General features: G+C 43.1%; 1 protein-coding gene across 3 annotated transcripts in view; it reads left to right on the top strand.

The window, feature by feature from the left end:
* The window catches only part of LOC306776641 (arf-GAP with coiled-coil, ANK repeat and PH domain-containing protein 2-like), a 43397-nt gene that overhangs the window by 7025 nt on the left and 9854 nt on the right, over window positions 1-26518 (top strand). For all 3 annotated transcript variants that reach the window (XR_013771924.1, XM_079267402.1, XM_079267401.1), the window contains exons 2-14: window positions 3331-3388; window positions 5522-5641; window positions 6294-6347; window positions 10099-10157; window positions 11328-11511; window positions 14418-14462; window positions 14544-14639; window positions 18092-18166; window positions 24495-24607; window positions 25096-25147; window positions 25611-25711; window positions 25879-25984; window positions 26294-26502. Coding sequence is in view for 2 of the 3 variants with exons in the window: in XM_079267402.1 (XP_079123528.1) it covers window positions 3331-3388; window positions 5522-5641; window positions 6294-6347; window positions 10099-10157; window positions 11328-11511; window positions 14418-14462; window positions 14544-14639; window positions 18092-18166; window positions 24495-24607; window positions 25096-25147; window positions 25611-25711; window positions 25879-25984; window positions 26294-26502 (1272 nt within the window). In the remaining variant the exon portion in view is untranslated. The remainder of the gene's footprint in view (window positions 1-3330; window positions 3389-5521; window positions 5642-6293; window positions 6348-10098; window positions 10158-11327; window positions 11512-14417; window positions 14463-14543; window positions 14640-18091; window positions 18167-24494; window positions 24608-25095; window positions 25148-25610; window positions 25712-25878; window positions 25985-26293; window positions 26503-26518) is intronic.

Genomic DNA, 26518 nt, shown 5'->3' with positions numbered 1-26518 from the left:
CCGGACTTCTCAACCCTGCAAATTCTATACCATTTTATAGAACCACACATCCCATATTCTACTTGTGTAAGGACTGGGGGTGTTCACGAGATACGTGTAGATGTTGGCGTAGTTTACCGATGGAAGATAAGTAGGATCGGCACTGAAACCATCTGCACTCATCGTACAGGGATCCAAGTTACCAATAACCTTCAATTTGGCCAGGTAGCGAACCTTTGATGCACTATCCAGTGATTCAAAGTATGGTATTTTCGCCGCACTTCCTTGTTTACGCTCCGCCATGTAGGATCTGTATGTACTCCAACATGGCGGACAGACCTCGTAACTAAGGAGATCGTGACGTCGGTAAGACCACTCTATTGCTTCTGACCCCCTCCTCCGTATCTACTTCAGCTCTCAGTTCATTCCCCTGTGTTTGGGTTAACAAAATGTCCTAACTCGCTGACGCACAGTTGCCATGTTGCAAGCATTTCATGTCAACTAGGTTTGTTGCATTTGTAGGAAATTTGAGCGTAGAGCTGTGTGTTAAGAAATTATAACAGAAGTGTTTAATGATTCATATTTAAGAATTCATAATTAGTCATAATCAGAAGTGTTTTGGAAATGCATAATTAGGATAATCATAAAAGTGTTTTAGGATTAGTAGCTAGAAGTGTATCTTAGTAGAATTTGTCGACATGAAGCTTTTGCCAAAAGTTGCAAAGTCTTATCTTTTATATAGAATGTTTATCATAGAATGGTTAAGCCATAACAGACAGTCATTGAATGTATTAAGAGTAAGGGTTACGGACAGAGAGATTTCTAGACGGGTAATTATAGATCACACCCGTGTGAGGGTCCTGGGAGGAGGAGAAGAAGGTTGAAGTTAGCCAATAGGAATTGAGATAGACAAAAGGGGAGGGGTTTCAAACTGTGTGTGGGTGGTTTACTTTAAGACTTTTTTCTCTTCTCCGTGTTTTGCTCCCAGGGGACACACGTGTCTTCTGAGGAGCTGAGGGGAGGTTTTTTTACGCGGGGTTTTTCTTTGTTTTATATTCTGTTAGAAGTAGTGTACTTCACTGTATAATTGTATTTGCTTCAGTCGGATTAAAATCCTTTTAATTGTAAACCAGTTTTGGTAGCTTTATTAAGATGCGGCCCTGCTGAAGACTGCAGCACCGCGTGCGTACAGGCTTGCTCTCACGGTGGGGCAGATCCGGTTCCCACACATTATAAAGCACAGAAGATATAATGCATTGAATACACCGATGCCATTGCACGGTGTTCAAGTTTACGTTTGTATGTATTAATCCGAGTACACGAGATGAGTTTTGTCATACAGTGCATCCTTTATGCAGTGTAGGCTTAGCACCTCAGGGACCAGCGTGCAACATATTTGACCGAACTGAGCATGTCTGTTTCTGCAGGCTTGGTTCTGGCATGTCCTAGTTTCAACTCGCTGAGTGAGTGGCGTCCTGTGCATGCTTTACTGATTATTTAACCTGCACTCAGCTGCAACACCACGTTCTGTCCTTCTCCTGGTAGCGTAGCCAGCATGTGAACATCCTAATGGATCCATGTCAACCGTGGTAACCAACAATTAACCAGGCAGCAGGGTTTGAGCTCAGATTCTTGGTCATGGACTTAAGGATACTTGGCTTTTCACCAACATCAGCATTCTGCCTGATCTTTACCTTGGTTTCATCAAACATATTGGTGTTTCTATCTTGTGCTCAGTCTTTACTTGAAGCCGTTATGTTCTGTAGAAGGAGGGTATCCAGATGTTTGAAGGTTGCACATGTCACTTGCTGATGAAGCACGCATGTTAATATGACAAAAGCTGATCCTATCCGATCTGGAGCAGTGCTTTACTTTACGACCTTCTTCGTGGAAACACAACAAACTCCAAGCTGCCCCAAGCTCAGGCGATGTGCACTGAAGAATGAAGAAAATGATACAGCTGGATGAACCCCTAACCCTTATACAGTAAGAAAGATTCTGTACATGTACATGGGAATCCTTGATTCCAGTACATTCTGTTGAGCCAGCTCAGTCTGCCTCTAGTTCTTCCCCTGACGGTGACCAGATGTCGGCAGCTGTCAGTGTGACACCATACGGAAGAACAAACAGCTGGAAGGGTTTTGGGGAATGCCCCCTGCTGCTATTGCCGGGTCTCTCTGTTAATCCCTTTGCTATATACTCACACACACACACACACACACACACACACACACACGCTCGCTCACAGTCCTGCATGATATCTTGTGTTTTCCCTCAAATATAAACAATGGCATTTACATTTAAACGTTAATTAGGAGGTGACACGGTAACACGTTTAGCTGCATAGATTATTATCAGAAATGATTAATTCACCAAAGCCTGTGACGATCGCTTCTTCTTCTTCCCCCGTCGTGGTGCTCGCTCACTCGTAGGCTGTTGATCCCGTGGAGAGCCGAGCTGTGCTCTGTCACAGTCGAAGGGGCAGACTGCCAGAACCGACTCAAGGCCCGGTGGCATTACCCAAAATGGCAGCTCTCAGTTTGGCAGCCTCTAATGGTGTGTGTGTGTGTGTGTGTACTATAGTGTGTATAGTATCATGTTTTGTAGTTTTCAGAGGCTGTAGTTAGGCTTTTTGGTGGAATTGAACTGTTGCATTTAACTTGAAGTACCCCCTGAATATAAATGGTACAGATGTTGATATAGCATACAACAAATATTTCCCCCATAATCACAGAGCATGAGCACATAAATCTGGTGCAATAATCAAGATATGATGTCGTGGATAGTTGCAGTGTTCTAAAGCTTCAGTCTTCTTCAATACAGCGGGATTAAGGTCCATTTAGAGTAAAATAGACGATAAAGCGTCTTACAACATTAACCCTTTCACAGTTCATGAAAGTTACTTGCAACTGTTTTGGTGCACAAAAAAAAAAAATCACATTCGGTTGTACTTGGCTCGAACAGCTTCTGGTTGCAAAACTCAATTCTGACGACCAAAAACACAGCTGATGACGGCCAAATGCCAAACCAGTGGCTTCAAAACAGCCGTCCACAAACCAACGGATGATGTCATGGTGACTACGTCCAGCCTCTAATATAGAGTATGTGGTCTGTGTACAGTGACCAGCAGGTGAAATGGTGAATGTGAAAATGGTAATAACGCAGCAAGGACTGTAACCCAAAGTGGAACAGAGCAACTTCATGTCCTCTACGCGAGGGTTCCCTTGCAGTGTCTTTTGTCTTCCATCCGCCATCGAGCATATGAATGCCCCTCGGGGTCGGTGGAGTTGATGGTATTGAGTCATTGGCGCACTTGATTTCCAATGCTTTTTTCTTTTTCTTTCTCCACAGAGCGACCATAGAGGAAGTGGAGGGGGATGTGTGCGAGTTGGAGTCTAAGCTCGACAAAGTGAGTACCGCCCATGAGCAACATCGCTGAGTTGTTCATTTGTTCTAACGTGCGAACTGTCCCCAGTATGTCCCCCGGCCTTTAAATAAGACTCTAAAATAGACTCCTCGCTTTCACTTTAATGAAATGTGTGGCTGTGTGTGAAGTATATGAAGAAACACACCCTGTAGTACAGTATGTGCTTCTATGATTCCTAAACATCATGACCGACTCAGTTCATCTGTGCCTGATTAATTCCCTTTATCATTTATATCTTATTTATTTGTCGCTGACTCTTCATGTTTGTTTAGTTTAGTTTATGTATTCTTTAAATAAATGTGCTTTTTTATTACTTTTAACTCGTCTGATCTCCCGTTTATGCTGCAGCCTTTGAGCCGGGTTATAACACTTTAATCATCTTTTTCGCAAACAATGACATTTTATTTATTAAAATAATACAAATGGTGACTGAATCTGTTCTGGCAACAGTATTTGTAACACATACTATGACCGTACGGATGATGAACTTTTGTTTGCCATCTATAGTTTGATTTGTTCAACATGAACAGCGTCTTTGTTTTACGTCTGACTTTCTACGTAACGTATTGTTTCCTGTTGCTGGTTCAGATTATTTTGTCCCTCCTGGTGAGCTATGCCACAGTTCACCTTCTGCTGAAGTTAACTAGACTACATGTATAAACCAAACAAACAAACTGGTTTTAAACAGAAGTTGTGTCCGGCCCTGAGAGCAAACCCAGTGGATCCCCCACAGAGCTGAGAGTATGTTGACCAGCTGAGGGCGAGACCTCGAGCTGGGAAGATCCCAGTTCATTGTTTCTGGACTTCAAGTCTCACAGAGTCCCACCCTCCTCCTCCTCCTCCTCCTCCTCCTCCTCACCCCACCTCTGTGACTCAGCCCCGGAGTCACAGAGAGGAAGGATCTGCTGGAGAGTGTGTGTTTTTGTGTGCATAAGGCTGTGATAGTGTGTGTGTGTGTGTACGTGTACGTGTTAATGCTCCGGGTCGAGTGGAAAGGGGATAATGACACCAGAGTTCAACTTTTCCTTTGAGCGTCCTACCTGCCAGACATGTTCCTACACATATTTCCATATTGCCTAAAGTAAACAGACTTTGAACTGAGCCAATAGTATATCCGCTCATAAAAAGGGCGTTTTCCTAACAGAATGGAGTGTGTAACAGTAGTTAGCTGTTGTCTTTTAGCCGAGGCTTCGGATGTTCTTACAGTTTGGGTTGGAATTCAAACTCATAAAAGAGGAAAATAAAAATGTAAATCAAAGCTTCATGACGTTGAAATGTTCCCTTTGTGTTGAAACTGTTTTAGAAACGTCCTGTTTCAACTGTATGCGTATTTCCGAGGCAGACGGACAAAAAGAGACACAACACATCTCTTATGTAACGGAGATCCCTTAAGAAACACAGATTATGATGATTAGTGTGAGTGGGGGGGTGTTAGCAGGTCACTGTTAGTCACCTTTTACCTTCTGGCCGTTGCTACCAATACAGTTATAGGTTTAAGACTGAATTCTCTTATTTTTCAAAAATGAAATATCTGTTATGTTTTAGGAATAAAATACCACATTCTGAATCCAGCATTATTTAGATTAGTTTAATGTAGTTTATGACTCAAATGAGTCGTTTGTGTCTTGTTTAATTTCTGATTCTAATCCCTAATTTACTTCAGTTTTGCTGCAAAATATCAATGTCAGTTTTGTATTCTATTAGTTTTTTAATGTATTAATAACTCTGTAATCTAGCTGAAAATGATCATGTTTGCCTTTGCTGCAGAGGCACATTCAGGCTCTGTCTCCTGTGTAGGAGTGGATGGAGAGCGGCCAGCAGTGTTTACATAACCTGGAATTATCTTTGCCCCCGATGAGTCAGAGGGGGAAGAAGTGCCCGTTGTTAATTACCAAGAAGCGGACTAAGCATCAGTGTTGGCCCTTCGCTCTGCATCAACACGTTCCAGCAAATGTACAACTTCTGAATCCATATTTAGCAGCAAGCTTCAAATGTTGTTAATTAGAGAGAATGTCCTGAAGAGACGAGCCGCGCGGTTTCTCTTCACTTGAGTTTTTATCATCTTCTGTCTATTGCTGCATTACGTCATTTTTCTCGTTCTCTTTCTCTCTCTAGTTGGTGAAGTTGTGCATTGGGATGATAGATGCGGGCAAAGCCTACAATGCAGCCAACAAGCAGTTTGTGACCGGGATCCGGGAGCTAGCCCAGCAGTCCACCAAAGATGAGGTCATCGAGGTAAACGAAGAACGACCAACATTACTTCTATTTCATTGTTTGTTTTTGGCCTTTATGGAGTCTAGCCTCTTCTGACATTTTCTACAATTATTAGATATTTAATATGATTTGAAGTTATTTAATAATAGTAAAATAAAAACTAGTCGTACAGTTAAAATCAGCACCGTGTAAAGCCATGGCTGACTTATTCCCCGTCGTAAAGAGGACTGGACTTCCTCTCTGTTAGCATGCACTTCCTTCTTCTTGTCTCTTTTGAGCAACATGTTTTCATCCTCTCATGACATTACCGTACTATATCTAAATATAAAAAAAACCTTGCACTGTCCACTGGGTCTTGTCGAGGTCAGATGTTTTGTTTTCTCACATGAGTTTTGCGAGGCAAGCACTTCCTCTCTGCCTTTGTCTCTTTCCCTCAATGCCTCTCCTTTGGGTTTGAAGTTCAGCCACCGCATGTGTTTGAAGGCAGTAACTTAACCAAAATAATTCTTTCCCAGCGTGTTATTGTCTCTCCAACAATACCACAGTTTCTGTGTAGAGTATTGCATCTTATTTTGTTTAAATACAGGCTTTGCTTTGTTTGTTGACTTTGTTTGTGTGTTGTTGTTATAAGAATATACGGTGACGTTCTCCCTCTGTCCTCCTCTCTCCACAGTCCAGTCTCACTAAATTTGCCGAGACCCTGCAGGAGATGATCAACTATCACACGGTATGCTTTCACTGCCATGTGAAACTCGATGTATATTCTCATTATTTCTTTTCTCCCACCGCTACGGCCGGGTGATGACAAAACTCAGCTGGGCCGACAGTCTGGAACTCTAACTGTCAGAGTTTTTATTTATTTACAGCAGCAGACTACAAGAGAGAGACTTTAGGTCTGTGAGAGGATGGCCACTGGTTTGAGAGGTTTAGCAATAATGTTCTGGTGTCCTTGAGCAAGACATTACCTTTCAACTGATAAGAAAGTGGCTTCAACACGCAGCTTCCAGGTTGGATTTGCAAACATAATCCTCTATAAAAAGGGAAACCTTTTGGGCCAGAGGCCTGAAACCCCTTTTTTTCTTGAATATGTTCTTAGGTATCAACATAGCTTTTGGGGTTTCTTGTCATAAAAATCCTCAAAAGTTACTACTTCTCCCAGCATATAAAGTCCCTGGTAAAGAGAGAGAGGGTTTTCCTGTCTCATACAACTCATTCCCTGCCTCCCATGCTGTGGAATCTGTTGGAATAAATCATGCGTTACTGCAGTAAACTTGGTCACGGTCAATCTTTTACGATGTGGTTGGCATCCTGTTAAAAAGAACTGCTCTGCACCTTCCCTACCTCCAACTAGCAATACCGCCTGTTGTGGCGCAAAGTAGGTTAAAGGCACTTTTACAATGTGGCTGGCACCCTGGAGACAGCCGAACTATTCAATTCAATTCAATTCAATTCAATTTATTTTTGAATAGCCCAAAATCACAAATTACAAATTTGCCTCAGAGGGCTTTACAATATGTACACATTTGACATCCTCTTAAACCTGGTCCAGGTTTAACCCGGATACACAGGAACCTGTGAGGCGAGAAAGCACAGAGACTCTGGTGAAGAAGCAGGTCAATAATGTGCATTAATGGTATCGGTAGTATGAAATAGTAATGTGAGTAACAATAAAAGTGATATTAGCAGTTGGAGTCAGCAGGGCCATGGTAGGAGGAAGGACCAGGGTCCAGATGAAACCATGCTCCATGGAAACCTGTGAGGAGAGGAAGCACAAGGACTCCGGGGAAGAGACAAAATCAGTACTGTGCATTAATGGTATCGGTAATAGGATTAATAATGTTAATCATGAAGATCGTAGTAGGTGCCAGTAGGGCCATGGCTGGTTGAAGAACCAGTGTCCAGATAAAACTGCGGTCATCCTGTGAGGCGACAAAGCACAAATACTCCGGGGAAGAAGTAAAGTTAGTGATGAGCATTAATGGGACATCAATGCATACAGACGGAGGTGAAGAAGAGGAGGAGAGAGGTGCTCAGTGTAGGAAGTCCCCCTGTAGTTTTTGCCTATACCAGTTTGTCCATGGGCCGGTCCAAGGCAAGCCAGAGCCAGCCCTAACTATAAGCACTATCAAAGAGGAAAGTCTTAAGCCTACTCTTAAATGTGGTGAGTGTGTCTGCCCCCCGGACTGAAACGGGAAGCTGGTTCCACAGAAGAGGAGCTTGATAACTGAAGGCTCTGGCTCCCATCCTACTTTTTAAGACTCTAGGAACCACAAGTAACCCTGAATCACTGGATCGCAGCTCTCTAGTAGGGCAGTATGGTACTATAAGCTCTTTAAGATATGATGGAGCCTGACCAGTTCGGGCTTTGTAGGAAAGTAAAAGGATTTTAAATTCTATTCTAGATTTTACAGGGAGCCAGTGCAGAGAAGCTAATACAGGAGTAATATGATCTCTCCTCTTAGTTCTTGTTAGTACACGAGCTGCAGCATTCTGGATCAACTGGAGAGATTTAAGAGACTTATTAGAGCAGCCTGGAAATAAGGAATTGCAGTAATCTAGTCTCGAGGTAACAAATGCATGAACTAATTTCTCTGCATCGCTTTGAGACAGGATGTGCCTGATTTTTGAAATATTACGTAGGTGAAAAAAAGGCAGTCCTAGAAATAAGTTTTATCAGAGAGTTGAAAGACAAATCCTGATCATGCCTACTACAAGGAGAACCATTCGTCAGAGCAATATAAGTGTGCTTTTTGGCTTGACATGACCATCTAAAGCTTCCACTTCCAACCACTGGGTATGGACCAAACTCTCCGAGGAGCCCTGACGGACCGCTCTGATCAGGTGTTTTTCCCAGAGTGCCCTTGTCGGCGTCCTCGGTTGTCCGTCTCTTTAAGACGTCCTCTCGTTAAGGAGGCACAGGGCGAGCTAGAGGCCTTTTGTTCCACAGTAAAGGTGTATTGCGTGATCTCCCGTGTCATGTCGTGTTTCTATTCTATATTGTGTTTCTGTACATTCACTGGGTTTTTTTATGCTTGCTAGTTATTTTATTATAGTTTGTTTTAACTATGTTTTTTACTTTGTACTGGCTCTGTGGCACTCTGAGATTTTTTTTTGTGAAAAGTGCGTTACAAATAAAATGCATTATTATTTATTGTTATTATTATTATTAGCTCTGCATAACATGTTCAGTGTGAGTTCCCAGCCAGCATCACGCTGTCTGCAACAGTCGCGAATTTGCGACTGGGAATTGAACATTTACGAGTGTTGTGGATGTGGATGGGAACGTAACCTCTGCACCAAATGTGCATTCCTAAAAATATTTGTTATGATCAAGAATTTTAACAACTTGAATGTCAGACATCGATTAAAAGGCTTTATTTGTGGAAGGCATTCTGACTTTACCACTGTAGCTGGTAACATTAATGACGCCGCCATTAAAGTGTTCAATACCGATTCTGCACCTCCCTAATTGATACTATTACAGCTGCTGCTATTAACTACCAATACCACCTTTAGTGAAGCAGGAGAATGGTCAAATAGGTTATGGGCAGATTTAGTATTTTATGAGAAGATTAGAAGATAAACAGAACATTTATTATTGTCTTAATCAGACAAATAAAGCAGTTTGGCTTAGCGTTGAACTCAAGGAACTTGTGGGCGATTTCATTTTTTGTTGACAATTTATGGAGCAAACAGTTAATTGATGAATATAAAAAGCTTTAACTGAGCATTATGCATGTGGCTGTTCTACAGACTCCACCTTAAAGCCAGACTGTAATATTCCCAGATTAAATGAGGTTCTGTATTCTGTCTTCTTAACTAGAATCCCAAAAAGCTGCGGTGGGCAGTCTACCGTGAGTCAACAGCGGAGTCTTTCCTCACCAAATCCACTTATTAGCTTCCTTGACTAGACCCCTAAAAGCCTCCAGGAGCCACAGAGCAGGCCTGCGACTGTGACTCAACAGGGGAAACTGTGGTCGCGTCAGCTGACTGTCAGATCGTTTTCTTGCCACTCAGCGATCTTTCAGCACATGATGCACTCAAACACAGTACTCAATCTGTTTGTCACTGGCAGCCTCTCCCAGCCACACTGCTCATATTGTCTCGTTTGGCCATGAAATTACACTGAAGCCCTATTTCAGACATTCATGTGCTTGTTCGGCCTTTAGCTCGGTAGCTCATTTTGTAGGAAGCATGCAGGTTAATGAGAGTATGACTCAAATAAACAAATCGCGTCATTTCTCGTGTTTATGTCTTTATGAGGGGACTTTACAAAGTCCGCTCGTTTGTGTAAATTTAGCCTTCTAATTGCACCCTGTGATGTTAACAGAAATCCTCCGAAACAGAGGTGCCCGACACTGACTCGCAAAGCATCCCGTGGCCTGAAAAGTGAATACACGCATCAGCTGCTTTCTTAGAGAAGTGCCGTAAGAATGTAAAATGCCTGAATTGTTCTTTCTTTCCCTCTTTCTTCACAGATATTATTCGATCAGGTTCAGAGATCAATCAAGACCCAGCTTCTGACATTTGTCAAAGAGTGAGTATTAATTGGGTAAAGACGGAGAACGAAGCTGGTTACACCGCTGGGCAATCTGTGCTTTTGAAGAATGGCCGAATTTTACTTTTTTTGTCTCATCTCTGTTTGAGACCGAGCTACAGCACGTTTAGATTTTTACTCATGATTGTACCCAGATCAACTTAACGAAGGACACTGGACATACATGAGGTGAATTTACTTGTGCTTCAAATCCATGCTGGAGGAAAAGTGTAGCAGATTTTGAATACAGAAAGCCCTCTCTTGAATATTCTGAAGATGAAGTAGACGGTGGATGTATCAGATGATGATCCAGACAGTGCATGAAAGGACTAGGTATACATATTATATATATTAGTATACAGGACAATATTCTCTCGTTAAAGCCTCCGAATACAGCACTGGATTCCAGACTGCTCGTAGGAAGCATTGAGGCCTTCTGCTTTATTTCATTATAAGGATTAAGCAGCTTTTGCCTCTAGCACACTGAGGCTTAACTTCCTGCAGCAGCCATGCTTCTCAGAGAAGGCTGGGAAACATCATTACTCACTACCTTCCTGCACTAATCTCACCAAAGAACAAGTTTTGGGGTGCAGAGTTTGAGCACTTTGTCCTGAACAAGTGGTTCAACCCTTACTTACTTGACCTGGATCAAGCAACTTCACAAAGTAATTTAGTTTTTCAACCTTATTGGATTTCCCCCTGACCTAGATTCATGAAATCACCTTTAACCTTTGCGTGTTCCTGTTGCCTGACCATGGTTGTGTTTCGTATCCAGAGATAACTTGGCTTCCTTTAACATTCTACCTTTCCCCTCACAACATTGTTGACAACAAAGGGACATGTCCTATTTGACCTCGGGTCATAGAGTCTGTCAAACCCCTTTAAGCTTGTGTGAACATGCTGTTATAACACTTTAAATATTTGTGGCAACAACTAAGAGTATTTCCACCTCAGATTATAGATCTACAGCGAAAAAAGTAATTTGTAAAACCTTTATTCTGAAATCCAGACAAATCAATTAGTATCTTAGATTTAATTAACAGCAGATTATTTTCCTAAATTAGATTTCTCCATTTGCACGCTCTGTCATGCTCAGAAATACTTGTACAATATATGCAGTTAACTGTATGTGTTTGTCTTAATGAGCGTCTGTCCCCTCCCCTTTCTCAGTGACATACGTAAGTTCAAAGAAGCCAAGAAGCAATTCGACAAAGTCAGCGATGAAAAGGAGGGCGCGCTGATCAAGAACGCCCAGGCGCCCCGCAACAAGCAGCACGAGGTGGAGGAGGCCACCAACATCCTCACGGCCACGCGCAAGTGCTTCCGACACATCGTCCTCGACTACGTTTTACAGGTGCAGCGACTCACTCGGGCATTTAAAAAGTAAAACTATGCGTGCGTTTAAAGTGTGTGAGAAATGAGAGAGGCCCGGTCCAGTGTATGTCAATACATGCGGTGGTCGTTGAATTTGTTTCCTGTTGAGCCTTATTTTAATCCACATTATACAGCTCATGAAAAAAAAAATACATTCGGTTCTCTAAAGTGATGCAGGAAGAGAATGTTGACGTGTGGCTTTTGAAATATGCTGATGTGGCACAGAGAGGAATGAACAGCAGCTGTGTTCGATTCAGGTGCATTCAAAGCTCATCCACATGTTCCAGTTTACCTCATCAGAGTGGATTTGGGCAGAAAGACGAAGAAGGTAGAAGCAGATTAATAAGCAGGACACAGCGAGCAGCGGTTTGTTGAAGCAGTATCAACGGGGATAGCAGCAGCAGAAGAAGTCGTCTTTGATTTCCTTTTCTTCGTGTGAACAGTGACAGTTATTTTTTCACAACTAAAATGAATATAACGCTGCTGTCTTCTGATGTTTATAACTCATCCGATTAAGGAGTTAATATTGTCACGACCCGGCTCAAAAAGTCGTAACATGAGGGAGGCAAGACGAGTTATAAAAGTAATAACTAGACATTTATTTAAAGTACAGCTAACTAAATAAACACTCAGAACAAGGCAGCAGCCAGCCAGGTCCTCCACACAGGAGTCAGAGGAACCCAGCCAAAGAAGAGGGGCAGCCTTTATAGCTGGGACCAACCCAGCAGGCTCAGGTGGGGCTCGTTAGCTGCCGATCAACATCCTGCAAGACAACCTGAGAGGAAACAGACACAGACCCCTGGTGGAAGGGAGGGGTCGTCACAATATGCATTTTCACATTAGGCCTCAACTCAGCCTCCTAGACTGATGAAAAATGATAGATCTGTCATTAAGCGTTGGAATCCTAAATTTGACACATCTTGGTCAGTAACAAAATGTTCTTGTGGCCAATGAGCCATCATACTTGCTGAATGGTGGAGAAATGATTCATATTTTAGGTATAAATATAGAACAAGCAGCAGCAGGAGGAGGAGATTCATAAAAACCTCTCGGGTCTAACGGTGTCTGAAGAATGCTGCTACACATTGAACATTGGAAGAAACGACTGGTATCCAAATGAATTAAATCAAACACTGCAGATCCCCTTTTCTGCAAATATGTCCCTTCTTCTTATGCATCTGTTAACATCTGGTAGATCTGTTTTTTTTTTCTGTCAAAGCCAAACTGATGCCTCATTGAATACAGTCGAGCCCTCAGTCTCTCCTCGTGGCCACAGAAGCACCGATGAATGCTTCATGCTTCCTGATAAGGCAGCTGTACGGGCACGGTTCGCTCCAGAATTAGATTTTGAAAAGAAACCACAAAGCAGGTTTCAAAATAGGTTTGGCTCCAGTGGCCCACTGCGTAATCACTCTCCCGTAAAGTGAAGCCTGGCTGTGAGAAATTTGTTGAAATTTTTTTTCTCTATCTTTCCTCTTACCGGTAGTCTGCTTATAGGAAATCGATGCACCCAAGAGCTTGCACAGCTGATGTAAATGAGTCTCCTTTTAAAGTGTCTCATCCGGGTAGCGCTGTCAGCACTTTTAAAATGTTGCTAACTTCTGCAGCTTTGCTTGTAGGAAACATTTCCGCTGGATTCAAGCTTTATTTTCTGTTGTTTTTAGATTGTTTTTGTGGCATTTTTGCTTAATTATACAGCGCACAGTTTACAGTGACATGGGAGAGGGAGAGGAAAATATATGAGAGAGGTTGTAAGCCAGACTTGCATTCATGACATTTTAAGAATGTAGCGTTTCTTGTTGTGCCACGTAGAGCTAGATCATAAAAACACTGAACTTTAAACTGTTTGCTTTATTGAATGTTTGTCAAACCGAGAAAAACAACACGTAAACGTAATGTATGATGTGAAAAACACAAGATGGAGTAAACATCTCATTCAGATGTAGCTCGTCTCCTCTGACACACAAACCAGTTAGTGGAGATGCATTGAAGTTGTTTTTCTGCTAAACTTGCCTCAATAGTGACTAATTAAGCCCAAATCTTTTTACCACAGCTTACCAACCAATTACCAACATGATGCTCATACATTTTGCTCGTGGCAGTTGCGTTTGTTGACACCATGATACACTTAAACAACCATCGCTCATAGCTGCCACTCGATTCAAAACTACTAATTGACTGTAATCGAGAGATGGGGGGGCGGGGCTTGTGAAAGATGTGATGCATCAGCCGCTGTGGCTAGGAGATGGAAAAATAAGCTTCCTCCCCTGGGTGGGGAGTTACATCTGTGTATAAACACAAAGTGTGGTTGGTGTTACTAAGGAAAAGGGACTCGCCACAACAGGGATTTGAACTTGTGTCCTTCAGTGGAATCAAATGTTTTTCAGGACCACAATGAAGGAAAACCATTGGACCCAGGTCAATGCATAAGCATGAGGCAGAGTGTTAAAGCACAGTGCAGGTTAGGCTGTAGATGAAGAGGAGTCTGCTACACGCACACACACACACACACACACACACACACACACACACACACACACATGCAGAAAAGGAAACCGAAACAGGAGGCTCCAATGACTGCAGCAGCGCAATGTAGATGCTAAGTGAGACTTAGGTTGAACATGAGACACGGAGCTCCTCCTGGTGTTGTTAGGAAGAACTGCTGTCCAGTAATGCTCGGGATGATTGTTCTGCTTCAGTTCAACTCATTTCACGCTCGTCTACTTTCTTTAATTGTTCTTTTCTTTGTTCTTACCTCATTTTCCCTTCTGTCTTATGTTCTTTCATCCTTTTATTCATTTTTTTTCTCAGCTATATCTCCACTGTAGATTTATTTAGTTTAGTTTGTTCTTCCTAGCTCTCACTGTTTGTCTTTGTTCATTCCAGATCAATGTGCTACAATCAAAGAGAAGATCGGAAATCCTGAAATCAGTAAGTACAATTTTCTTTCCCGTGAAATGATCTGTGCGGCAGCCCGACTTGCTCTCTGAATGTTCACCGTTTTCTCCACAGATGTTGTCCTTCATGTACGCCCACCTGACCTTCTTCCACCAAGGCTATGACCTCTTCAGTGAACTGCAACCTCTGATGAAGCAGCTTGGAGGACAGGTACAGCGACGCACCTCTGAGCATTCACATGTTCACAAAGCTTCAGCAGCAGCTATACAGTGTTCTGTTGTCTCTCTCGAATATCGAGGAGTAGTGGAATACATGTTAGCTGAGCTATCTCATGGTAAAGCCTTTTTACTACTTGCACGAGGACAATGCTGCTTGATTACCGAGAGAGCGTTCGTGTTCAGGGGCTCATGTAGAGCTCGTTTCTGGGACTCTGAAATGAAACATTTGGTCGTCTTCTCCCACAAGTGGTCGTGGGTTTACGCCTCGATAATTAGGGAGCAGCAGACAACCTCTCTCTTTGTGTTTGTGTTCCTGTCCTCTGTGTGTGTTTAAAGATATCTTCATGTCAATTGATATTTCAGCGCTCTGTGTGTGTGTCTGTGTGCATCCTCTGATAAACAGAGCCGTCCCTCTGAGCCAGAGGATGGCCCGATTGTGACTTTAAGATGATTATCGCAGTGGAGCTGCTGTTACAGTAAGCGCAGGAATGAGGAAGAAAGCAGCCAGAGGGCTGGAAAAAGGTTTTCCCACAGCCGGACTCACTGACTATCAGCTGAGTGGAACACAGCATAGGAACTCTGAGACTGGAGCAGTAGAAGAGCCGACAAAGAGGATATTTCTCAAAATTGGGTGCAGGACCAGGGAAGGAGGGAGTCACAGTGGGGAGCAGCAGAGTAGAAGACAGTTCTTAAGAGGAAAGCGTGGCGTGTAAACATGTTTTTCTGACGTTTTAATCAAGAAAAAAAGAAGGCAAATCAACCAAACTGTGTTTTTTTTTTGTTTTTTTTTAAGACTATTTTTGCAGCCAGATCTGAGGAGTTGGGATAGAAGAGTGTGGTTTCGAATCCTCATGCTCTGACGTTGGAACCACCTGACGTTGGTGCTATCAAGAACTTGACAGAGAGAACCAAAGAGTGCTGAGAAAAGAGAAGGGGGAACAGAGGACCCGCTTTGAAAAGCAGATTATAGGAAGGGATAAGAGGCGAAATGTAATCTTCTCAAAGCAAAAAGTGATTGAAGTAGAATGGAAAGGCATGGACTGTAAGCCTTCAACACTCAAAAGACGGCAAGGCTTGTGTGAGGAAAGAGGGAGAGAAGTGCAAAGGACTGTTTTTAGAAACCCGGCCCTGGAAAAGAGAGCTAGAGCGTCGGTTACAGAAGTACAACGGCGCCGTGTGGATCTTAAAGCCTGTCGCAGTGAATTTGGAACAGTGCGAAACTGAAAGGAGAGGAAGATCAGAGGCCGAGCTGTGGGAAGCCGTGACGGAGAGGATTGTGGATTATCTCTTTTCTTCTCTCCATCATGAAGCTGAAGAAGGTGGAGAGGCTGTGCAGGGAGGTGTGCAGGAGCTGTCAACAGGTCTGATAATGGGACTCCATGCCTGTAGCCATACAATAATGTATGTCTGTTTCAGACAAGGGGGGAGATCAAGGGGGGCAAAATCAACAATACACACCCACAAAATGCTCGTGCATAGACTTCATATATTCTGTAAGGTTTGGTGAGAGGAAATGATAGAAGTGAAGGTAAACAAACAAAGCTGGTTTCCCACTCAGTTACAGCAATATACACTACATCGTAGGCGTTTAGTTGTCTTTCATCATATTGCTGCCAGTGTTGTTGTTTGGGAACAGAAGACTGGTTGTTGGAGTTATTATAAAAATAAAGATAAAAAGATGTTTCTTTGCAGAAAGCTGAGGAACTGTGACAGTCATGTTCCTGTGGTTGTTTAGTGATGAGTTACTGAGCTGGTATACAGACAAAGCTCAATAAATGACACAGAAGGGGCAATATAAGACACATGGAAATATCATCTGAGATCAAATACCTTGTTAATCATATAAACAAAGACGACTGAAGTTACTTCTCCAACGTGTGTGAATGACCACTTTATGATTCATGTCAAAGATGCCACTTTTTCCACCCTTGCCTTTGGAAACGGCTTCTAAATATACAGCGATATTCTGCTGATTGCATCGTTCCATGACACAAAGCCTCAGGGTTGGACATGTGTTGAGTGCACGTATTCATTCAGAAGGATGTTCTGGATCTTTTTCCGTGAATCATGCAGCTTGTCATCGCGGTGTTGCTTGTTGAGACAGATCTGAGCAGAAGTCCGAGTGACCCAAATGTTTCAGTGTGTGGTCGGGCAGGAGACTGGTGTCTTGCATTGTAAGAGAGATGAGATGTGAAAGGGAAGGTGAGTCTTTCACAAAATATGGGGAGATGGAAACACACACCTGCCTTTGTAGATGCATGTAGAAGCAGATAGACTGGACTAGTTATGGAGCGACAGAGGAAAACATTTCCCATCTGATGTTATCGGCCTGCAGCTCTGCCGTCCACCCATTTCCTCTCCAAACAAAACAAAAGATCTGGCTGCCTCAAACGCTGTCTTCTCTGAAATAATTGGGTCGCAGCTTTTTTTTTTTGTCATATTTCCCCTAAAAGTACTATATTTAGTGAACAAAAACCAAGTGAATTTCACAGAATACACAGAATGTTGTTTTTTCAGAAAGGAAGTAAAGTGGTTCTGCTCTCTTTCATCTCATTTGGCACGCTGACTTCTCTGTAACCCGTTAGTGTGAATGATCATTTAGTTTGAAGTTGTGGTCTGTGAAGCCACAGCAGGCATTCAAACCATGTGATGAACACTGCTAATCTGTAGTGAACATGCAGATACTGATCCCTCTGTGTTTGAAGCTGGAGACACAATGATTTAGGTCAGCTTGCGGCCACTATCAAAAGGTACACAGTCCAATCTCACTGCTCTTAGGTGAAATAGCACATTTTCAGCATCGCCCTATGACCTCCAGCACTTCATTAAAGTCTTTTTATTTTTTCTCAAAAGATCCTTTTTGTTTTTGTTGTCTACACGCGATGGTTACTCGTGGGGACGAGGAGAATCAATCAACCCCGATCCAATTTCACACATGACGAAGCCCCGGCAGCACGGCCCGTCTTGTCTAGAGGAGAAGGCCTGTCCTGTCTCCATGCAGCCTGTGGGAACCGTTGTTTATTTGCTGGACTCGTTAATGCGTTCAGGAATAGAGGAAAGCTTCTGTGCACACACACACACGCGCTTGCATTCACCTTTCAAGTGCAGTCGAAAAGTGTGTTTTCATTTGAATGGCCCAGCGTGAGATTGAATGACTTTCACACTCACTCACTGTCTCTAAATGTATGGCGAGATAAATCAAAAGAAAGAATGTGACTCGTTCATATTTGGCCTGTAGTAAGAATGTAAACATGTAGCAAAACGTCTTCATTCATATTGGAAGATGTGTTTTTGTCAATTTGGGTTTCATTCCTTTGAATTTACAGAAAATAGGTTTTCTGAAAACAACTCGAGCGATGTGTCTTAAACGTTTGCGTCTGCTGCTTTGATTTCAGTGTGTCTGGTCTGGTTAGCTTGACTTTTCCGTTGTTCTGTCTGTTGCAGTTGGACCAGCTGGTGGTGGATGCTGCCAAAGAGAAGAGGGACATGGAGCAGAAACACTCCACCATCCAGCAAAAGGTACACTCAACATCTTCACTTCCATTCAAAGACAAATTCACAAATATCATAGAAACCAAAACGCATTCACACTTGTGAATATAAATGATAAATGACAGCTTTATCCTCTTTTCCTCTGCCCAGCAACATGAGAAACACAGAAACATAAACGCATGCTCACCTCAGAGTGTGCTCAACATGACATAGATACTCTGAGCCAGGATTTCTCCTGCGTGTGTCGTGACTTTATGGCCGTTACATCCCACAAAGCCGTTCTTATTGCACTCGGGGCCTCCTCCCATTAAAAGTGAACTCGGAGCACTCTTCTGGGATCTTGCAGGGCTTACCTTCTACCACACGGCCTCTTGTGCTCGTAGCCTCCCTCGCTGCGATGACTGCTCACCTTCACAATGCTGCCAGAGTTTGGGTCACCATGCTAAAATATCACAGTTAAGTCTTTCATTGCAAGGCAATAAAAATGCGAAGGACAAATCAATTATTTGCAATTGGAAAAAAACCACATTGCAAATTCGTCTTTTGAGTGAATGGAGGTAGGACTCCGCCCTCAGGTGTAAGGTGATCCCTCAGGATGAGCTCAGCCACACACACCCATGCATTATTGACGGCTGACGGAAACCCATTTCCAAACGAGCAAGGTTGAGTTTCAGCACCCTCCTGTCTCTGGTCAGCACCCATGCCAACCCTGAAAATCCCCACTGAGTCACGCGTGTTGATATATTACATACCAGAAGGTGCACCAGATGTTTTGATAAAAAAACTGAAATATAAAGAGGCAATAACAGAAATGTAACACTTAGAATTAACAAAGGATTAATGTCTTCTGTTCATTTTGGAGGCTGTTGTTTTTTTTGTTTTTTTTAGCTCTATGAACCCTCAACCGAGTAAATTAAATAATAATAAAGCAGGAAATGAGGTGTTATGTTACAGTATGTGGTGGTGGTAAATTACCCGTAGCTTTAATTGTACATCACACAGCATCGTTGACTCCAGACAACATCTGCCAGCTTTTAACCAAGCTGTCATCTGCTTGGCTTCTGTTCATTCGTCTGCCTATCGGTGACGTTCGCTTCGGTCTCCAACTGTGTGCAAGCGGTGCATCTTCTGAGATCTCTTTTCTCTTCTTTCACCAGCTCTGTTGTTCTTTCCTTCTGCTTTGTGATTTTATTTTGAATGCCTTCTCCATCTGTTTTCCTCTCTCCTCCCTCTCTCTCTCCTCCCTCTTGCTCAGTCAGTGATGGTACGTGTGCCAACTTCCGCCTGTCCTTGAGCACCTATCCTCCTCCTCCCCTCCCTCAATTTATCTAGATGCTATTTATACGTTGTCTCTCTCTCTCTCTCTCTCTCTCTCGTCTGGCTGCTCATACACAGACAGACCTAACCAACTGTCTCTTCTTCTCTTCTACTTCTGCTCCCCCCCCCTACCCCCCCATCTCTTCTTTTCCTACTCACTTCAGGCTGCTCTGCAGGTAAGCTGTGTTACTCTTCCTTTTTTCCCCCTTCACTGTCATTCCTGTGTCATGTCTGCATGGTTGGAGAGATACTGTACATGGAGCCGGTTCATCACGAGTTCAACTGGCATTGTGCATGACATGATGCTTGTTGTATTGACTGGGAAAGGACTGTATATTTTTACTGTGGTTCATTAAAAGTTGTGGCCACCAGGGGGCATCGATCAGAATGCACTCCAGCAAGATGTTCCTTTTGAGAGGTTTACTGACGATAGTCAAACAAGCAATTGTGTGTGGTTCTGAAACAGACATACATGAAATAATAATTAGTAAATACATCAATACAACAATGCTCATGAATATATTTATGTCATCACGCGTGTCCCTGTGCCTTTTGCAGTTAGTGTATAAGCTGACCTCGATTGTGCTTTATCACACAAGACTAGCCACGGTGCATCCTGCTGCTTGTTTTGTGCTTAGTTTGGTTCAGTTATGTACATATGTCAAACTAAATGTATTTGTTATTGTCTTCGTCACATGTCTTTTCAGTTATCTCTCAAAGGTTTCCAGTTGAATGAAGTGAAGCATGCTAATAGTACTCCGTTATGGGTATTTCACAATTAGAAAAGAAATGCATTGAACTTATTTACACACATATTTACTTTGAAAATGAGCAAAAGCAACATTTGGTGTTAAGATGATTTGGAAACACTTCACAGTGGTCACTCTGGTATATTATATATCACAACAGTGCTGCATTACCAAATGAAATATCCATAACGCTACTTATTATAATACTAGACTGACGCGCGTTCCCAGGCTGACTTTAAGTGAGTGACCAGGTTGGGGTTTAGGCACTTCAGCATGTTGCATTTGTGTATTTCGACATGCACCTGCTGTGACAGGGACTGTATCTATAGTTCTTCAACCCATCAAGCTACTTCACCACCTTGCAATAGAACGTACAATGCTGATTAAATACATTACAGTTAGTTTGCACTGATCTAACGGCCTGTATTAGTGACCAGGGTCATTTGCACATCAAGTAAACTGACTTCTATGGATGTCTCTGACTCCTCCTCTTGTCTTTGTAGTTGCGTTGGTGATGCAGACCATTGACTCGTTGTTTCGTCCTCATCATTGGTTGACTGATGTGTGAAGGTTGGGCATACTGGCAGTGCAATGCTTCTTTTATACCTGTTTATGAGCCAGAAAGTGAGTTTTGAAAGGCAGAAGTCTTGTAAAGTAATGGGTTGTTGGTATTGATGAATGACCATATAAGCCCCCTGTTATTACGTGTTGTGTGTCATTTGGCACTAAAACCTTTACAAATTGCCAACTTTACGACAGTAATATTTACCCACTGTCCACTTGATTTGTGCTTGCACACAAACCTTTCCCATTGTCGTTGTATGGATGAAACCGTTCATCCGCACGAGAGCTGGAGGGCGACCCGGTGTTGTGTTTGTCTGCTTCCTATCTGCCTCTGTGCTGCAGCAGCAGCACTATGACCACCACAGGGCATCACGCGTCACAATGGGGCTAATGAAGAGAGTCTTGTCTCATAAATAAAGAGAATGTCATTGGGTTTGAAGCGACTATGACATTAAAATAATCTGATTTATTTTTCTGCAAGAATCTGCCAGAGTCTGTTAACTGTCATACACACTAAATGCCATTTCAAAAGCTCAGACGTTTAACATTGTTTCAGGAGTAGCTCACTTATTAACACACACACACACACACGAGGGAGCTGAGAGAGCGAGGAGAAAAGCTCAGCGCGCGTCTGGTAAATTGAAGTCGGTATAAATGTTTGATGCCTAAGCTCCACTGCACAGTCCACTTAATTATTCTAACAGTCACACTAGCATCTCACACACACACACACACACACACACACACTCGCACACATAGGCACAGGTGACCTTCGCTTAGGCCTCAGGAAGAGGAGCAGCAGCAGCAGAGTCAGTGACGAGAATTGTGATGGACATACGCTGTCACACGAGAGGAGGTGGTGAGGGTTTGCTGCTTAGAGTGACACACTGCCACTGAGATGCTGCACAGAGAGACTTTGAGATAGCGAAGATTCTTCGGCCTAACGGGGAAACACAAAACCGACAGAAAATGAAGATTTTCAGCCGTTTTCACTACGTTTGGTATCTGGTGAGTGCACCTAAAGAAAGGAGTGTGTGTGTGTGTGTGTGTGTGTGTGTGTGTGTGTGTGTGTGTGTGTGTGTGTGTGTGTGTGTGTGTGTGTGTGTGTGTGTGTGTGTGTGTGTGTGTGTGTGTGTGTGTGTGTGTGTGTGTGTGTGTGTGTGTGTGTGTGTGTGTGTGTGTGTGTGCGTGCGTGCGTGTGCGTGTGCATGTCCATGCATGCGACAGCGTCTCTGTGCTCATGGCTATTCATAGTAACAGTCAATGTTTGTATGTGTTTCTCTTGTGTCTACACCACTTTCATTTTTGACAAATCCATGATTTCTAATATTCCTGTGGTCGCGTGAAAAATACATCTTTCTTTTTTTTCTGTGTGCCGTTCTCTTGCTGTGTGTGACATTTTAGGACGTGACTGAGCTCGAGTCAGACTGCCGCAACTTTCGCGCTTGGAGGTCGACCTCTGTACGTAGAGTCCACCCCCCGTCTTTCACCTCCTCTCCTGCACACGCTAAGAGACCGCATCGCAGTGTTTGTGTCCATCTTCACACCTTCGTCTTGTTGCTCATTTTCAGAGTGCCACACATGCATTGGTGTTGATGTGCTTTGATTGTGCCGCATGTTTGTTTTGATGAGTCGTTGGCGGTGCTGTTGTGTGCTGCAGTGAACTCAGGTTGCTGGTTTGATGTCAGTGAGTGGTTTGTTGCTTGTCAGTCCATTGTCACACATCTCTGTTGACAGGTGAAAACCTTGCATCTCTAAAATGTTTCAGGAACTAAGAACCACGGCCTTACTTCCAGTGTGACAGCTGAACGTTCAGGGTTTCTCAGGCCCACGCGGTGAAAGTCATTTCTCAACATGTGGTTGAAACAAGAGAACCAGAAAGGTTTTCACATGACAGCAAGAGTGTTGCACAACATATGTTTCATTCTTTGGCCTCGGGCTTCATTTTGTTTTATGATTGTTTGGATATTTGTGCGAGTGTGTGTGTGTGTGTGTGTGTACATGTCCGAGTGAACGCACGCTTGCATCAAGGCGACCAGTGTTGGTGTCAGGTCTTTCCTGACCAAAGCTAAATTATGGGTTGTTTCCTTCATTCCACCACTGAGGTTCTGAGTTTTGTATTTGTTTTAGTTATCAGGACAATTTTGAGAATTGTGTGGCCCGACTTGTTGAATGCCTGGATTGGTACTTTCCATTATCTTTCTGTGCAGAAGCTTAATGCAGACACAGTTTGTTCCCCTTGTGCACCCAAAATAACCTCAGTTGTCCCAGTGTATGTCCCAGTGTATGTCCTGCTGGAACATTGCGTGTGTGTGCATCCATCTGATACACCACGGTATCATAGGGCAGCGGGGTTTAACCGAAGCTCAGGTTACGTTTACAGATCCAAGCAATGGGACGATGTGCAGTCATGGACTATAAGTAATGCACAACATCAAACACACAAACAGTTTGTTGTTGTTGGATCTGATCTATACTCAAGAGCACTTGCCTGACTGAAAGTTTCTAAAGCAAACATAGATTAGTATAAATGTTTGAGCACACTTTATCGGACAATGCTGTCATCCTTGATTCCGATCAAGTACTCTTTGTATTTAAAATGAAGCACTTTAAGGAATGACATTGTAAACATCATGGCCAAAGACCGAATGCAGCCAACCTTTTATAGTTTCCTCCATTGAGAATAGGAATGTGTAGACTCTGAATACATATTTGTCCACTTGTTAGATGTTTAGCATGGTTGTTTTCCAGGAAGTTAGGAGGAAATAATAGTCCGTGTTACCACCTGACTGAGGTCATCTCCACTCAGCACACAGAACTATGAATGTTGACATCATTTACTTTCTGCTCTCAAGGTTGAAGCTCATTTCAATTGGTCAGGGTTTTTCTATCAGAGTCACAGTCGGATAAATAAGGTGAGTCTCTCTCTGCGTCAGAAAACGACTCTGAATGTTTGTAGAAGAGCAGGGAAGGTGATTCCACAGCTCACTCCAGTGACAGATCCAGAGGCGTGACTGGTTGTGGAGATGGTGACGCTCCACAAGGACACACACACACACATGAATGCATCATGGTGTGCAATGTCACTTGAAGCTGAGAAAGCTTGGAGGGTGTTAGGAAAGTGTGGCAGCAGCTCAGGTAGTTAAGGCAAGACATGACAAGACAACTCAGTGAGAGAGAGGATGTAGGAAAACAATAACTAACTCACTAACTGTCTCTGAAGACCGAACAAATTAAACTCTTGTAATGTCTTTGTCCAGTGTCGTTTGTTGATGTAGCCTCAGTCTTAATGTAAGAAGCAGTGTGCGTGTTTAGAGTATTTGGAAGACGACATGGCGGGTCTAGTTGGCAAACCACTGCGTATATGACTTTAACTTATTGTAACTGACGGTTTTAACGATTATGAATATACTGAAATTATTACTCTTATTAGTGCCACTTGTCAAATCAACTTTAGAGACAGAGGGAGGTGTGGATGAAGGAGAAAGTAAAATACTCGGATGCCTTAATATTGTTAAGAGATATCTTAGTAAAGTGGTATAAAATTCAACATGAGAAGATTTTCTAGTATTTTGTTGTATATGTGTTTAACCTCTTTTCTCAGACGATACAAATGATTGACAATTGGCGTGTTGTTTCTATCTTGTCCTGTTCTTGGTGTGAAACATCCAGGTCTGTGTGAGAAGCAGCCGAGCAGTAATCACAATCTCTTTCCTTTTGTTCAGGACTTCTCGAATGACGACACCAAGCTGGAGTACAATGTGGATGCAGACAACGGCATCGCAATGGAGGGTTATCTGTTTAAGAGGGCCAGCAATGCCTTTAAGACGTGGAATAGGTAGAAAAGACACGTAGTCTCCTCATGAATACATTTACAAGGATTTGCTTCATCATAGTGGACTGATAGTGGATTCAGGAGGCCAAGCACTGTCATCAAAATTTAGAATAGAGATATTAAAGTTGCTTTAAATTTGATTACGTCAGCAATTACTTTCAAACAAGTTTTGATACGTTTTTTCACGCCATTCCTGACAATCAAACCGCAGTCACCGCTTTCTTTTAAGGTTGACCCATAAGGCTGTATAATACTTTTCGACTCCACAAATATTCAAAGCTCCAGCTGGGATTGCTGTCCCTTTCATCGTTTTATTCCAACGTGAATGTTAACACTGACTGAATCTGGCAGATTGTGGTTTTACTGTCTTGAGATGCTCACCAGCTCTCTCTAGACATTGCCATCGCTCTCATCCACACTAGAACTACGTCAAAGCGTCTGATTTCAGGAGTATCACCAGCAGCTGCACGTGACTCTGTTTTGTCTTTCAGGCGTTGGTTCTCCATCCAGAACAATCAGCTCGTTTACCAGAAGAAATTTAAGGTATGTTGAGTGGCTCCCTGCACACTGACCACAATCAAATATGCATGTGTTTGACTTCCAGCACAACCCCCCTACTTAGCTGTAGTAACCACCTCAACACAGACGCTTACTGTAGAATGAACCACAGAATGTGTCTGTAATCGGTTAACATGATGCAGTCCATGTCAAAATGTATTGTTTTTGTATTGTGTAACACTGAAGAATTATTTTTATATATTTTTGCTCAATTTTAAGAGCAGTTGGACAAAAACAGCTTGTAGCTTTGATTGACACATCAGGCACTGTATGGAAACACATCTATGCACAGTTGTTATTTGTGCATGTGCATGTGTGTGTGTGTGTGTGTGTGTGTGTGTGTGTGTGTGTGTGTGTGTGTGTGTGTGTGTGTGTGTGTGTGTGTGTGTGTGTGTGTGTGTGTGTGTGTGGTTGTGTTGTAACCAAAGCTGCTGTGCTGTCCCCGCAGGACAACCCTACAGTGGTGGTGGAAGACCTGAGGCTGTGTACCGTCAAACACTGTGAGGACGTAGAGCGTCGTTTCTGCTTCGAAGTGGTGTCGCCCACCAAGTAAGTTCAAGTCCCTATTCGTCCAATGAGCAGTGGGATGTGCTACTAAAGGTGGGAAGGTGGAGTAACCGTGTACCCAGCTTCTCCCAATTGCACACACACACACGCACATACCGGTATATACATTTAGCAGACAGCAGTTGTGTGATGCTTGTCTGTCCCAACAGGAGCTGTATGTTGCAGGCAGACTCGGAGAAGCTGCGGCAGGCCTGGATCAAAGCCGTCCAGAACAGCATCGCCACCGCCTTCCGCGACAAGGGAGAAGACAGCGAGGTAAGAACCAAACACACTGATGTGTACTGAGTGGATGGTCGAAGGGATTCACATATACTTTAGTTAAGTAAATGGATAAATAGATCAGGTATGGAAACATTGATGAACCTGTGGTCACGTATGTAAAACCAGTCTCCCATACTTTAGTGTACATTCAGTTTCCCCTTGTCTCGACTGTTCGTGTTTGCTGCTATAATACCACAACTACACCACAGGGATAAACATTTGATTTAGCTTCATTTCATCCTATCCCATGTTGGTAGATATTTACCATCCATCCTGTGCATGTCACTGCCTCTCTTATGTCAGAAGCTTGATAGGAAGTCGTCCACGTCGACGGGGAGCCTTGATTCCGGCGGGGAGCCGAAGGAGAGGCCAATCAAAGGAGAGAGTGCCCTGCAAAAGGTCCTGGCCATCCCAGGCAACACCTGCTGCTGCGACTGTGGCCAGCCAGACCCCCGCTGGGCCAGCATCAATCTGGGCATCACCCTCTGTATACAGTGCTCCGGTATCCACAGGTAAAGTCATTTATTA

The sequence above is a fragment of the Melanostigma gelatinosum genome (assembly GCF_949748355.1).
Source record: "Melanostigma gelatinosum genome assembly, chromosome: 4".
In the NCBI taxonomy this organism is placed as follows: Eukaryota; Metazoa; Chordata; class Actinopteri; order Perciformes; family Zoarcidae; genus Melanostigma; species Melanostigma gelatinosum.
Note: the sequence above shows the minus strand (reverse complement) of the source record. Positions and strands in the feature narration are given on the sequence as shown.